Below are 16,666 nucleotides of genomic sequence, written 5' to 3'. Positions count from 1 at the left end.
CAGGGAAGCCCTGCCTCGATATTCTTGATAGAAATTTTTAAATAATTGACTTCAGCACTTCATAGCTTGGCATCTTCTTTTTACTAAGCAGCAAAGCATTTAGTTCTTGCTTAAAGATTAACTCTTTATTCGGGATGCCATGAGAGAGGCAGGGGAGTACATGAGGCTCATCAGTTTTTGCAGAAGCCTCATGCGGCAAGTGTTTGCTTTTTTAAAAATGTCTTTTTTCAGGTGTCAAGGAGCAGAAGCCTTTGAAATACAGCATTCTGGGTTGGCAAATGGAATCTTCATGAAATTTTTAAAAGATAGATTATTAGAAGAAAAGAAAATAACTGTGTTACTGGATGAAGTTGCAGAAGGTAAAATAAAAACTAAAGAGAAAGCTACTCAGGGTTCTCTGTTGGGTCATTATTTTATTCCTATTGTTACTGTGCAGATTTGGAATTCGTATTTATAAGACAATTTTTTTTATATAATGTTCACAACACTCAGGTTTCCCTCCTTCCTTCCCTATTGGCTTAGCTACATGCATCTGTGCAGTATTACTTGAAGTACAAGTCTGACCCCAGACATGGTTGTAAAATAAATGAAGTTTAATCCTCAGAGCTCTTCACCTTGTTTCTATGCTTAGTGCCTGATGCTGCCCAGTCTGCTTATTTGCAAAAAAAAAAAACTGTCTAATGAGCATCCTCTTTCAGGATCAGACAGATAAACTTTACAGAAATGCTGAGACCCTATGGGGAAAAGCTGGGTTCTTTTTTTTTTTTTCTTGATGAACTTAGTAGTTTTAAAATTCTGCTTTAAGGACAGGATCCTAGAGGTGTAACACCATGTCTTCCATTCCCTTCTATTCCTTCCTTCCCTGCCTGGCATAATGCTGTGCTCGTGTCAGGTGTTGAATAATCATGTGTTACAGCTGTAGATTGACATGTGTTTTTTGAAATGCCATTTTACAAGTCCTATCAAAGAGAAGGCAGTTCTTTTACAAACTGGCTCACTAGCAAATGGAGTTTCATGGATGTTCCTAAGATGGCAGCTTGAGTGTATGGTATCTGAGTGTTTCACGACCTGCTGTTAGTCACATTCGTTTATTTTCATGTTTTTGTCGGTGTAGATCCCTTAGCTGGATCACTTAACTACTTTCCCCTTTAATGTAGACTGTCAGAGCTTTGGCCCTCCTTCTTCAACCAAAGAAGTTCTGCTTTTATGTGTTTTACATATTGTGTGGGCTTCTATTTAAGTTCTCATTTGAAGACAAAGTTCTGGCGCTTAAAAAAAAAAAAATTAAAGCCTTTGGAGTATGTCAGTTATTTTCAAAGTGAGATCTGTGAAGGTACTTCAGAGACTCTAAAATGCTTTATTCTAATTTTAGTCTTTAAGATATATTAACTATCTTAACACTTAGTAAAAAGCACCAGTTCACCCACATATGATATATACTTTGTTGTTATGGCAATGAGTGGCATCCCAGTATGTGCTATGAGTTTATATTTGAACTTCTGGATTCTATTTTTATTTTATTATATATTTGAACTTTGGATCTTCTGGATAACTTAAAAATATTCAGAAAAAATGTAAGTATTCAAAGATCATAGACCAAATAGTCAAGGCAGAAAAACTACCTTTCCAGTTTCAATTGTGTACCCGTGAAACAAAATATGAAATAAGCTGACTGCTGTTACAAGGCTCCAGCTGTTAATCTGTGACCCCGGATTTTGATTTTTGTACTCCAGACAGCATTATTGTTCAGTTGCTTGAAATTGCAAAATAAATTCTTTCCTATCTAGTTTTAGCAGTATGGCATTTAAGGGACCCAAAAACCATCTTACTATATAAAACTCCAAGACCTGCTAGAAAAAATTATTTAATTAGTATTTCATTTTTAATGATGTCAGTCCCTTAGAACATACTTCTGACAGTTTTTATTGTGGAATTAGTTGTTTAACATGAATCTCAGACCTTGACAGTAATCTACATCCAATTATATGTTCCCTCTCTCTCTTTCCTTGCCTCCCCTTACATGGTAACCATCATTCTAAATCTTGTTTATCGTTCCCTTGATTTGCTTCTTACATAGTTTTAATTGAGTTTATATTATGTCTGCAAGAAGTATGTATATTTTAATTTTAGTTGTTTTTAACTTTATCAAAAGATATTATGCTGTGTATTTGGGTCTTGAAGTTTTTCAATTAATGTTATATTGCTAAGAGTAATCCATATTGTTGCATGACTGTGGTTCATTCATTTTGACTGTATTATAATATTCTACTGTGCAAACATACTAGTTTTTTCAGCTGCCCTCCTGTTGAGCATTTGAGTTACATCCCAGTTTTTGCTATCGTGAACAGTACCGTTGTAACAATCTCTTATCTGTCTCCTGGAGTATGTATGCAAGAGTTTCTTTGGGGTATAAATCTAGTATTTGGAATTACTGGATCATGGGGTATGTCGGTATTCAATTTTAAGAAATAATGCCAAACCGTTTTGCAAAGTGGTTGCACCAATCTACACTTACCCTCTTCCCCGTAATGTACAAGAGGTCGTGTAAATCTGCACTCTCTTCATCACTTCATATGTCAGACTTTTTTATTTTTGCCAATCAGATGTGTTAAATACTATCTCACTGTGGTTTTGGTTTGGGTTTCCCTGATTGTTAGTGATATTGAACATGTTTTTAATGGCAATACGTATGTCTTATGAAAATCTGCTCGTGTCCTTGGTCCATTTTTCTATTGTGGTGTTTTTGCTTTTCTTACTGATTTAGAGGAAATCTGATATGTTCTTGATGTCGCACTAGCTAGGACCTCTGAGACATTCTTGAATAAAAGTAGTAGTGGTAGACATTCTTGCCTCATTTCTGATTTTAAACGGAATGCTTCTAATATTTTCACATTTAGAATCAATGAATTTAAATCGAACGTGATAACCTTTTTCCTTCAACTAGAAAATTTAGTTCAACTACATTTACCGTAGGCTTTTCGTATCTGTTTTAACCATTTAATTTTTTATTTGGCTCATTCTTCCTTTTTCATCTTTTAAAACATTGATTTCTATATCTTCTCTCCTACAACAATATAATTTTATATATGCTCATGACCCTTAGGCTCCCCCCCAACCCCCAATATGTTGATATAACTTAGTTCTCAATTGTTTGATATATTCCTCCCATTCTGTGTGTGTGTGTGTGTGTGTGTTTATAATAATCATATATATAAAATCACACTCTGTCTCTCTCTCTCTGACCTTACTATTGGTGAAAGAAAAACATTTGGAATCTCTTTGTGAGCAAAAGGGATAAAGTCTTAGAGTTTTATGTCTCTTTTTCCCAGATAAGTAACTACTTTCCCAAGACAGGTATTAATTTATTTTTATTAATATATACAGAAATGGGATAAATTTATTGTAATGTATTCATACAAAAGAATATCTGGTTTTATAAATTTAAATTGAGATTTGTTACTATTCATAAGTCTCTAAATCATGTTGAATGAAAATAGTATTACAAAAATATGTGTGTAACATTTTTGTTAAGCACAAAATCTAAAATGTTCACACATACTATTTACCAATATCTACATGAGTGAAAATTAAAATATGCATAAGAATATACAGAGTACTTTGGTTACTTTGAGTTGGGGGAGGACAGTGATGGTGCTTTAACATATTGGTAGTTTTAACACATTATTTCCTTTTTTAAAAATAAATCTTAGGTAAAGACAGCATGATATTTTAACTTGCTCATAGCTGTGTCATCATTTATTATGAGAATGTATTTGTTTATCATGTTGAGAATGGATTTCTCAACAGAGTATAGACATAAAATTATGACTGCCCATACAGTAAAGAAATATACTTTCAGCCCTTTGTGAATTTCAAGGCTTAAAATATTGGGGATTCATTAATAGAATTATAGAAGATAAAAGCTAGAAAGGGGCCTTTAGAAGTGAGCTGGCCAGTATTTTTACCTTTTTGCTCACTGCTATATCCCTAGCACCTGGAACCATGCCTGGCACATAGTAGGTGCTTGGTAAATATCTGTTGAGTGAATAAGTGATATTGAGGATATAGTGTGATTTGTAGAAGAGTTCTTGGTCTAAATGAAAGGATGTGGTCTTAAAACCTATATTCACTTCTTATCTTTTAGATATGGGTAAATGTCACCTTACCAAAGGCAAACAGGCTCTAGAGATTCGAAGTAGCTTATCTGAAAAGAGAGCACTTACGGACCCAATACAGGGAACAGCACATTCTGCAGAATCTCTGGTGCGGAATCTCCAGTGGGCCAAGGCACATGGTACAGTAAAGTCTACTTTCTATGAGCTGTTTCTATAATATGTTTATATAAAATCGTAAAGTGTTTTTCCTTCTGAACATACAGCTTTCCTCCTAATTTTGTAAGGAAAATATTTTAGCCTAGTGAGTAAACCCAAGACTAAGCAAAGGTTTCAGTTATAGATATTACACTGATTTATTTGATGTTGCAAATATTAAATTAACCCATTATTTTCACATTTGGTAAAATTAAAATGATCATTCTTAAATTCTGTCTTTAAAACTATTTTCAATTTGTCTAATATACAATCCCTTAGATTCTCCTATATTGTGAGATGTTGAAATGTGCCATTTTAAAAATCAGACAGTCCCCTACTTGATAAACATGTTTTCTGTAAAATGGGGACAAGAAGTAGTGCTTACTTGATAGGGTTGTTGATATTGAATGAAATCACATGTAAAGACACAAACATGATGGTCAGCAAATACTGAATGTTTATAAATATTACTGAGCATAACTGAGCATTGTCTCCTGGACATTTGAATCCATGGGTGGGTGAGCAAGAGAAAGAAGGTGAGGCAGAAATCATCTGTAACTTAATCACCTCTGGTAATTCTATGTGATTTAGTGAAAAATAAGTTTAAATTATTGGCTGAAATAATAGTTGGTTGAATCTTCTATGAATCCCAAATATCTATGCTGTGGATACATTATTAAGTAATAACTGAAAATTAATTGTATTTGTTGAACTCCTATATAATGTCTTATTTTTCGTAACAGTCTGTTCTCTAAGATATATTTTTGGTAAATTAACACATTGAAGCACATTAAATAAAACTATTTTCATGAGGAGTAAGGAAACAGTGGAAATATATCTACAATTGTATGTATACTTTTGATTACCACTATAAAAACTATGTATGCAGAGGGAAAAGAGCTGTAAGAAAATAGAAAACAAAAGATACTTGCTTGACCAGTAGAATATTCCACCCTTTTTTTATGTGTGTGTGTGTGTGTGTCTTTAAACAATGTTACTTATATAACATTTTTAAGCAGCAGAAATAGCTCTAATTGTATTTTGCCTCATAAAGAATATTAGTTTGCCACTTAACATCAGAAAACTTACGAAGCATTCTTTAAATATTTATAAATTGTTTTTTCAGAACTTCCAGAAAGTATGTGTCTTAAATTTCAATGTGGTGTTCAGATCCAATTAGGATTTGCAGCTGAGTTTTCCAACGTCATGATAATCTATACAAGTATAGTCCACAAACCACCTGATATATTAATGTGCGATGCCTATGTTACCGATTTTCCACTTGTAAGTCTTTTTCTTCTATTTAAAATATCATGATATATCCTTACTTACTAACAACTAAGTTTTTGAAAATTTAAAAGTTGATAAATGTAAAGGCAATATATATATATATTACACTTACAAAAATATTTGCATTTCAGTCATGATAGTCGTTAATATTTAAAAACTAATTGCCAAAATACCTTAAATATGTTAAGTTTAGGAATGTCTGAAGTTCACCCAGAAAAGAAGGATTTAATTTCCCTTACCCTAAATAGGATATCAAATATGAAGGAATAAAATGTGCTATACATATGTCCAGAATAACTTCCTTTTAAAAACGTTTCCAAGGACGTTTCCAAAAAAGTTACTACAACAGTGTAAGTCGTATTTGTCAAGCTATAGTAGTATATTGGAAGAATAGAAACCTAGTTCCAAAACAAAACATTTATTTCGTATTGGCCTAAGGAAGCCACTAAACTATATCCCTCGTTCCTACATAGTTGTAGTAAATTGAGGCGTAAGCACGGAGTAAGGCAAACAATCCAAAACATCTCCTTTGCTTCTCCTTCATGGAGGACATTTGCTCAGTGTGACCCCCAGAATTAGACGGGTCTGTGCACCAGTCCCGGCAGCTCTGGACCCGGGTTGGCCCCCGGGCACTGGCCAGGCGGAGCCTGAGGGCTGCTCTCTATAGAGTCACAGAGTAGATCCCCTGCTCTCGACAGCTGTTGCCTCTAAAAGAAAAAAGGGAAAAGCTGCCTTTGGCATGTCTACTTATTCCTCTTAAACATACAAATCACATAAATCCCCCTGCACCTTCCCAAAAGTGATGAATGTGGAAGGAGAGAATCTAGGAATCTAACACTAGTGGGGCTCGAACTTAAAAGGAAACTTCAGGACACTTAGAAGTGTTTGTAGGAATAGTTTGAAAGTAACTGTCCTTTCAGAGCTAACTTCTTAAGTGTATCGGTGAGGAATTTAGAATTTACTCTAGAATGTTATTTTCATTGTATCTCTAGCCCTAGGTAAGGGATTACCTACTCTGACCACAGTTCATCAGAGAGCAGTACCTGTTAAGATGTTTTATGGTCAGATGATGTTGTGACTTCCATTGATTTCATTAATAACATTTGCTGATTTTCACAGGACCTAGATATTGATCCAAAAGATGCAAATAAAGGGACGCCCGAAGAAACTGGGAGCTATTTAGTATCAAAGGATCTCCCCAAGCATTGCCTCTATACTAGACTCAGCTCACTGCAAAAATTAAAGGTTATTACTTTTCCTGTCTATAACTACTAAGGGAAAACTTTATGAAAGTGAAAATGCATTTTTGCCTGTGAACCTTGGATTGGTCCATAGATGTGCTGCTGCTTTGCGTATTAAGTTGAAGTAGAGCGAACGGCTGGCTGTGCAGCAAGTCTCAGTGGCCTTTTGCATGTTGTATCCTGTCCCTGATAATGGCCTGAGGATTTGTGTGTGAGAATGCAAGTAATTGCCCTCCACGGTGTTAAAAAGTTAGAGACAAAAAGCATAGTCTACTTGTAAATATCTTAGCATTTTCAGTTAAGCATTTCCTATTTCTGACTTTCTACAAAACGTAACAAATTAGAATTGGAATTTATTTTGATCTCTTTTCATCTCTCGTTGACCTTAAATCAGAAACTACATGGTACATGGTCTATAGGGTTGAGCTTTCTAACAGAACCAAATTCTTGCCAAACTGAGTTTTTATTTATAGCCAAAACCTGGGGAATGAAGTGAGCACTGTTGACGAGGACAGTCATAAACCTGCCGTTGCCCCGTCCGTGGCTAATCTACTTCCACTCTCCTTGTATCTTTGAACTTCTGTCCATTATCTGATTCAATTATACTTCTCCACCTATGGTTGTGATTATTCTGTAGTATTTTAAAACAGCTAAACAAAATTTTGACCTAGATGTAAAGCCAGTTATTGTTTCATTAAAAGATTATTCCCCATCTCCAGTAATAGGGAAAGATCGTTTCCCAAGCCCCACTGCTTGGAAAATACCTTTTCCCTGTTCATCAGGAATACAATACCAGATCTCTATGATTTTGACTATACTAATTCAAAGTATTGAATGAGGGAAAAGGAAGCTAATTCTAGCCGACCTTTCTTAGTATAGGGAAGGTGTAAAGGATACCTTGAGGGTCTGGAACCTGGGAAACAGGAGTGAGACTGGGTTTTCGTTGTTGTTTGGTTTTGTCTGTATGTTGTGTGAATGAGAGTCTAAGATGGATATACTTTCAGGGTTGATGAAGATAACAAACCTTTCCTTTTCCTTTTCAGGAACATCTAGTCTTCACAGTGTGTTTATCATATCAGTACTCAGGATTGGAAGATACTGTAGAGGAAAAGCAGGAAGTGAATGTCGGAAAACCTCTCATTGCTAAACTAGACATTCACCGAGGCTCCGGACGGAAGACTTGCTTCCAAACTTGTGTTATGTGTAACAGCCCTTACCAGAGCTCAACAGCTGTGTCCGTGGGAGCTGGCCATTATCGTTCATCTCAAGACTCATTCTGTGGTGTTTACCATTCACATCTTAGTAACTCAAGTAATGCGATGCCGTCAGATAGTTGTCGTTGCAGCCGGACTGCAGATGCATTTATTTCAAGTCATCATACCCACCATTATTCATGTCAGTTTGGCAGAAGCAATGTGCCAGTAGAGACAACTGATGAAATACCATTCGGTTTCTCTGATGGGCTCAGAATTTCTGAAAAGTGACCTTTTTGTTTTTGAAAGTTATCATAATTAATAGATGTCTCATCCAACAGTACTTAACATAAAGTGAGATATTGGGGAAAAGCAAATATATATACATGTGGAAAGAAAAAATTAGTAACAGTTGTTTCATGGCAAACTCAGGACTTTGAGATGCTGGAATTATATTAACTACGGACTTCCTCTTTTAAGATTCTGTGAATTGGTTGATTTGTTCTGTAAGTATGAAGTACGGATGTGTATATGTTTATGTGTATATAACAAAAGTGTTTTCATTTTGACCACTCTGAAGTAAGAACAGTGGGAATGGCATTACTGTAGAATAAGTTGTTGTATTTTTAGAGCCAGAAAATGTACCTTGGTGGTCATCAGGCTTAACCTAATTTTATCAGTGGGAGAAACAGATTGAGGCATCTTGTTTAAGTTAGAGCTGAGACCTCCAGGCTTCTATTCCAGTGTTTATTCCACTACACACTGCCTTCCTGACAGGTTCTGAGACAGGTAGTATTTTGGTAGATAGATTTAAAGATATATAAATATGGATATCTATCTGTATATAATCTAGAAATGTATGGACTTTAGTTTGTGATTATAGGACTTTGCTGCAAATGCCAGTTAAGAGGTTTGTATGTAAATCTTATGTATAACAGGCTGAAATTTCTTAAGGTCATGAAAGCACATGAGAAGTGGCAAGACGTTTGTCTATGTTAAAGCCCTAGACAGCAGAATAATTTTGCTGCTGGATGACCTTGGTAGCTGTTTACCTGAATCTTACAAATATTGGACACGTCTTCCTTAATAAGGTGTACTTTCTCATTTTATTGGCCTTAGGAGAGAGTCACCTTTGGTTCTACCTAAAAGCAAGTTTAAAAAGCAGCTGGCAATAAAAAGGTTGAATTAGTGACTTTAAAACACCCCACAAAGCAAACCCCAGGCCCAGCTGCCGTCACTGCTGCATATTCTACCAGACATTGTTTGAAGAAGTAGCACCAATCCTTTGCAAACTTTTTCCAAAAATAGGAGAACACTTCCCAACTCAATTTTTTGAGGCCAGTATTACCCTAATACAAAACCAAAGACATTGCAAGAAAACTACAGAGCAATATCTATTATGACTATAGACACAAAAAATCATCAACAAAATACTAGCAAAATATAAAAAGGGTCATACACCATGACCAAGTGAAATTTATCCCAGGAATGCAAGGTTGGTTTAACATCCGAAATCAAACATAATGTGTAAATTATCTTGTTATTCACAATAGTTATATTCTATAATGTCACTATGAATACTGAATTAGCGAATACAGAGCCATTGCTCCTAGGGGAAATGTGTGTGTTTTACACGTATACGTATCTCAAATAGACTGTAACCTTAAATCCTAAAAACAACTTATCCTGGTAGAGTCTATTTATTTTATAAGAGACAAAATGAGGTTCAGAAGTATTAAGTGACTTGCCTGAGGCCACCCAACTAATGGGCCAGACTTGGGATTCAGACACATCCAACTGGCCCCAGAGCCAGAGCTTCTTGCACTATACTGCCTTTCCCCATGCCTTCTCCATCCTCTGGTCATCTCTGCAGGAGAGCTGAAACAAGAAGGCAAAGCATTGCCTTGTTTGACCTCAGCTGAGACCATGCACCTCAAGGAACTCAGTTTTTTTCACCTGTCTGCACATGTCCATGAATGGTCATAAAAGTGCTGCCAGTATTGACGTTAGGGTTATAAACAAATTTTAAATAAGTAAATTGGCAAATTTACAAACAGAATCATGAATGAGGATCATGTTCCTAAAGATCAAAATTACCACACTGTCTTGTCTTAATGTATACAGAAAAAGCTTTGATAAAATTCAGCACCCTTTCATAATAAAAATACTCAAGAAGCTAGAAATAAAAGGGGAACGTCCTCAGGATGATAAAGGGCATCTACCAAAAATACACACCTACTTAAACATCATACTTAATGGCGACAGACTGAATACTGACTGCTTTCCCCCAAGATCAGAAATAAGACAAGGATTTTCATTCTCACCACTTCTATTCAACACTGTACTTGAGGCACTAGCCAGGGCAATTAGGCAAGAAAAAGAAAGGGCAACCATATTGGAAAAGAAGTAAGACTATATGTATTCAGAGATGACATGATCTTGTTGTATATAGAAAATTATAAGGAATTAATTTCAAAACTAATGAGTTCAACAGGTTGCAGGATAGATACAAAGATCACCATACAAAAATCAGTTTTATTTCTATACTAGCATGGACATTCTAAAATTGAGATTTTTTTTTTACTCCTGTTTATAATAGCATTAGATGAATAAAACAAAACTACAGAACATTATTGAAAGAAAGAAGATGTAAATAAATGGAAAGACATTTTTGTTGGTGGATTGGAAGACTTAACACTGTTTAGATGGCAGTGCTCCCCAAATTGGTCTACAGATTCAATGCAATTCCCATCAAAATTCCAGCTGGCTTTTTGGCAGAAATTGATAAGCTGATAAAATTCACATGGAAATGCAAGAAACCCACAATACCCAAAACAATCTTGAAAGAGAACAAAGTGGGAAGATTCACACTTAACCAATTTTAAAACTTATTACAAATCTATAGTAATCAAAACAGGATAGACATTACAAAGGAATATAAAATATAACAGTCCAGAAATAAACCCATACATTTTATGATCAATTGATATTTGGTAAGGGTGCCAATACCATTCAATGAGGAAGAGTAGTCTTTTCAACAAATGATCCAAGGACAACTGGATAGCCACATGCTATCCAGTGGCTATCCCTGGATAGCCACTTATGGTACAAGGAAGGCTATCCCTTCCTTATACCATACACAAATTTTAACTCAAAATGGATCATACACCTAAATAAGAGCTAAAACTATAAAACTCTTACAGGAAAACATAGAAGTAAATCTTTGTGACCTTGGGCTAACCAACAGCTTCTTAGATACAGCACCAAAAGTACAAACAAGGGGAAAAAAATAAATTGGACTTAATCAAAATGAACTTTTGTGCTTTAAAGGACACCATCAAGAAAGTAAAAAGACAACCCACAGAGTGAGAAAATTTTTGAAAATCACATCTGATAAGGGGTTTGTATCTGGAATATATAAAGAACTCATAACTCCTAATAATGAGCCTTTTATATGCTAGTGCTTAATTATGGTTTCTGTGGAGCAGTAACCAGTGGACTTTCTGTGATGATGGAAATCTTGTATATCTTCACTCTCCAATATGATAACTTCTAGTCCCATGTGGTCATTGAGGAGTTGCAATATAGCTGGTGTGAGGAACTTTTTTTTAATTTTGGTTTTAATTTAAATAGCTACATATAGCTAGGGGCTTCCATATTCAACTGTGCAGCTGTAGAGAATGGGGCTAGAAGTTAGGTAGGGTAAAGGGATTTTTTGCCTTTCACTTTATATTTTTCTGTACATTTGAATTTTTAAACCAAGCATATATTTATAATTTTAAAACATTAAAAAAATAAGAATGGTGCAGTTTTTTCATCTTTTCCATCAGCCATGCTTTTATTTTACTTGAATCTCTCACACCAATTGCTTTGTAATATTAGCATAGGATTTTTTTTTTATATACATCAGGGGAATTTAGGAAAGGTAACCTATCCATACCAATGACAAAGTGAGGAAGAGATTAGGATAGTAAAGGCTCACTAAATCCAAAGCTAATACTTGATTCTGGAGAAGGTATTTTCTGGAAAGTAACTTTAAAAATTATAAGTTACATGTTTTCTAATAAAAGAAAAATCAAACCTCAATACATGGGATCATTTGAATGTAAAACATTAAAGTGTTGTTCTTCCAGAGGTGAACAGGTAAATAGAGGTATAGCCTTAGGAAAGAAAGTCTTTAAAGAATACTGAAAAGGGGCATTTAGACCTTTTGTTTTTCCTTGATCTCCAAATCTAACTTGCACGTGAAGCAACAATGAAGTGGTCTCAGTAATCACAATTTTTTTCAACTCGTCAAACTCAAGAAATTCCATTATGTATCCATAGCTCAGATAACTGATATATTGACACATAGATCTGCACCAGTTCAGTGTCAGGATGAGATCTGATTTTTTTTTTTTAAGGCCCAATAAATTTTAAGTTGTTTCCTGTTGTTTAAACGTTCCCCTGATATTTGTATGCTGTTGCTTTCAACTACCAACTGTTGCCAAAAACTCAGGATTTACACATTACTTTCATGTATTTCAACCTGTTTTTCTAGCTTAACATTGTGAATTTTATCCAGGCCTAACCACAATAAGTTTTCAATACTTGCCCTTGAATTATATGACATATTTCTCATATTGATAAGCTGTATAGTAAAGAAAAATACACCCAGAAGTAATGTTTGTATAAACGTTTTTTTTTTTTTTCTGTTTGACAGCATTAAAAACATTTCAGCAGACACAAAGTTTGGCTTTACTGAAGTCTGAGTCCATCCAAGTGGTGTGACTTAAAGTGTGTTATTTATCTTGTGTATGCTTTTTCTATTTCTTTATCTGTAAAATAGGGATGATGATATAATATCATAGGGTTTATAACACTTTACAGGGTTGGCAATACTCCAGAAATTCCCGTAAAGCGCCAGCCTTTTTAAAAGGATCATCATTCTCCATCTGGCATTCTCAAAATCGTACCAGTCCCTACACGGGGTGTAGTATCTGTTATTAAGGTACTTCCTACAATGCACTTTTCATAGTATTGGCAGTGCATATTGGCTTCTAAAGTAAGTTGCAATTGAATTTTGTTCACTCCAAATTCACTTTTCAAAAAGTATGGAAATTGAACGTCCCCAGCCGTTAATGTTACATAAAGTACTTTACACACAAAAACAATTTGATTAGCAGTGTTTCTAATTGGTGGGATTATTTGTCTTTGCTTACCTGTATTTTCCAGTTCTTATACAGAGAACAAGTATAGTTTTAAAATATATTGTTTAATATTCTGAGCATCAATAAATGTTTTTGAACACATTGCATTTGCATTTTTTCATAAATGCAATCAAGTTTAAAAATGCAAAGGGTCTCATATAGGGGTTTTTTTGTAAATTTATTTATTTAGTTTTCGCTGCATTGGGTCTTCGTTGCTGCACACGGGCTTTCTCTTAATTGTGGCGAGCAGAGGCTACTCCATGTGGTGCGCGCGTGGGCTTCTCATTGCGGTGGCTTCTCTTGTTGCGGAGCAGAGGCTCTAAGTGCTCGGGCTTCAGCAGTTGTGGCACATGGGCTTAGTTGCTGTGCAGCATGTGGAATCTTCCCGGACCAGGGCTCGAACCTGTGTCCCCTGCATTGGCAGGCAGATTCTTAACCACTGCGACACCAGGGAAGTTCTCTCATGTGGTTTTTGATGTCATAATTCATACATAGGTGCTTTTTTAAATTTTAAAATTGAGATGTTCCCAAACTCAAGAGAAAAGTTGCAAAACTAATACAAAGAATTCCCATATTCCCATCACCCTGATTCTCTAAATACTAACATTTTCCCATATCGTATCATTTTGTCTCAAATGTATATGTTTGTATGTATATCTATATACATATATGTATGACATTTTTTCCTGAGCTGTTCGGAAGTAACCCTTTAGCCCCTAAGCAAATACTTAGGTGTGTATTGCCTAAAAACAAGAACATTCTTGGTAACACACTGTCAAGATGACACTTAGGATTCCAGAACCTCCCTCTGCTGTGGCCTGACCGCCAGGAACCGAGGGCTTATCTTGTTTGTCTCCCTTCCCTCAGGGATCACCATCCTGTGCTCCTGGTCCAGTATCTAAAAACTATTGTTTCTTGTATTTTGTCTGCTATTTTGGTTGTTTAAGATGGGACAGTACCTCCGGCCTTATCATTCCATCATGGCTAAGTGAACATTCGCAAGTAATTTTTAAAACTAATCACATATTCAAAAATACTTTCAGATGAGTTTGCATATATTGCAAGAAACTATTACCAAACCAGGGTTCGTGGCTCAAAGCACAGCAAGTCAACCCTGAAACACCAAGGTCTGCAGCAGAGAAAGGGTTTCTTTGCAAGGCAGCCAAGCAAGGAGACGGGAGAACTAATCTCAAATCTGCCTCCTGGAAGGCAAGGGGCTTTTATGGGATAAAACTGAGGGAGAGTGGGGAAAGGTGATCTGAGACAAGAGAAAGGTGAGGGAGTCGTCATTCTGTGCAGGTGCAACTAGGCTTCTTCACAGGAAGAGTGTTGAGAAAATGGTAGCACCAGCACGATCAGAGGGTAGAGTTCTCGGCTCTCTGATATCAAAAGGTCACCAAGAGGACATTCACACACGCCCAGCTGGAGGGTCAGTGGCCCTAACCAGTCTTAAGCGGCTCGAGAGAGTACAGTTCCAGGAGGGCACAGTTACCCAGCCGGCAGCAACAGTTACCTGATTAGATTCAGAGACAGCTTCTTCAGCAGGAGACGCAAAGTTCCCTGGACAGTGAGATCCATGAGGGGAGGACAGGGTTAGTCTTACTCATCGTGGTGCAAGGCACATAGTAGGTGCTCAAAAATAGGTCAAAGGAGTGGACATCCAACCAGTCTGTTGTTGGTCCCGTGTCCCTTTGCCAACAGAGGCAGGGAGGGTTTGTCCATCCCTTCAGAGTCTGATTCTCGTCTAATTCTATCGAGACGTTGATCTTCTACCCGCTAACCTGCCCGAGGGTCCTGTGCTTTGGTTAATATGTACTTGCCGCTAAACTAACTCTTCTTCACCGCTAATGACTTGGTGCTGAGTTGGCCTCAATCTTTAAAATCTTCCATTGAAATGGAAGCCACCTTGGTCTCTTTTGAGAAGAAGTGTCTCTTGTTTTATCTATGAGTAAATGAGGTTCCCAATACAAACCCCAAAGAAGACATCAGCATGGTTGTAACATGGGCAACAGGCACTGAAGATGGGGGAACTGGGTTGTGAATTCACAACATGCAACCAAAGGGTTAAGTTTAAACACCTGTACTTTAAAGATGAAGGCAGTCAGAGGCAAGGTGGGAATGGGGAGGGCCAGGTGCAGATTAGAAATTCAGGAACCTCTTTTGATGGAGCCGTCAGAAATCAACTTTCCCCTTGTAGACAGAAAAAGAATGATTCACCAAGAAGCTTCTGGAGGGCTTACCTGGTGGCGCAGTGGTTGAGAGTCCGCCTCCCGATGCAGGGGACACGGGTTCGTGCCCCGGTCCGGGAAGATCCCACATGTCGCGGAGCGGCTGGGCCCGTGAGCCATGGCCGCCGAGCCTGCGCGTCCGGAGCCTGTGCTCCGTCCGCAACGGGAGAGGCCACAACAGTGAGAGGCCCGCGTACCGGGGAAAAAAAAAAAAAAAAAGCTTCTGGAAAGCTGAAGTTATTGGGGGAAAGACTTTAAAAACAAAGAAAATGTCTAGGACTCACTGATTTGGAGCTAGAAAGCAAAAATATACTGAGCTGGTATTTGTACTTGTGGTGAAGATTCACACATAGGCCTTCGTGTGTGCGTGAGCAAACGCATTCCCTTTATGCTTTTTCTCTGGCACTGATCATGTCTTCCTCATAAGCCCCCAGTCATGTACCGGTTTGGGGGATGAGTGGAGAACAGCTCTCTCTCACTAAGCTGCCTCTGGTAGGTGGGTGGGGACTGGCTAGGCCCCGTGTCCCAGAAGGGAAGCAGGGAAACAGCTCCCGTCCTCACGGTTTCCCTCGGTTTGTTCTAACCCAACCCCGAGGTTAGGGGAACTCGAGTTGGGATTACGTGCCCCCATGAGCCCCGACTCCGTCAGCCCTTTTGTCCCAGCATCTGAGGGCCGGGTCCCCTCGTCCACACCCTCACACACTCCCGATTTCCGATTGTGCAGGTAAGACTCTGTTCTAAGAAGAAAGGAACTTAGAAAACTCAGTAAAGCCTGACTTTAAAGATTACTGCCCTGCTTAAATGAAAATAAAGCCAAACACCTGTTTTTTATCTGTTTGCTTTCCTCCGTACAACTCTAATCACCATCCCCAACTCATCCCCAAGGCACCCCCTCCCCCCAGTCCTGAGATGCTTTGGAAGAAAATTGAGGCAGAAGCGGAGAGACAAGAATTTTTTCTGGTAATTCCCTGTACCCACCGTTGGCAACTAGGGCGTCTTCCTAGGACTTCAGAAATAAATTACTACAAACTGGTTAACTTAAAACAACACATTCTCAGTTCTGGAAACCAAAAGTCTGAAATCAGGGTGTCCCCAGGGCCACACCCCATTTTGGGGCTCTAGGAAATCTTTCCTTATCTTTTGACCTCAACTACCAACATCTGCAAAGACCTTAGTTCCTCTCACGTTCCGAAGTTCCAGGTGCATATGAACTTG

At 37.4% G+C, this 16,666-nt stretch overlaps 1 protein-coding gene across 5 annotated transcripts in view; it reads left to right on the top strand.

Moving 5' to 3' along the window:
- MALT1 (MALT1 paracaspase) overlaps nt 1-13,318 on the top strand; it is a 57,684-nt gene extending 44,366 nt beyond the window's left edge. For all 5 annotated transcript variants that reach the window (XM_067698948.1, XM_067698946.1, XM_067698947.1 and 2 more), the window contains 5 exons: nt 232-359; nt 4,145-4,294; nt 5,437-5,594; nt 6,720-6,845; nt 7,885-13,318. In XM_067698948.1, the coding sequence (XP_067555049.1) occupies nt 232-359; nt 4,145-4,294; nt 5,437-5,594; nt 6,720-6,845; nt 7,885-8,325 (1,003 nt within the window). In that variant the 3' untranslated portion in view covers nt 8,326-13,318. The remainder of the gene's footprint in view (nt 1-231; nt 360-4,144; nt 4,295-5,436; nt 5,595-6,719; nt 6,846-7,884) is intronic.
- The last annotated feature ends 3,348 nt before the right edge of the window (nt 13,319-16,666 follow it).

Source organism: Pseudorca crassidens, chromosome 12 (genome assembly GCF_039906515.1).
Source record: "Pseudorca crassidens isolate mPseCra1 chromosome 12, mPseCra1.hap1, whole genome shotgun sequence".
Classification (NCBI taxonomy): Eukaryota; Metazoa; Chordata; class Mammalia; order Artiodactyla; family Delphinidae; genus Pseudorca; species Pseudorca crassidens.
The sequence above is the reverse complement of the archived record's forward strand: the minus strand, read 5'-3'. Positions and strand labels throughout refer to the sequence as shown.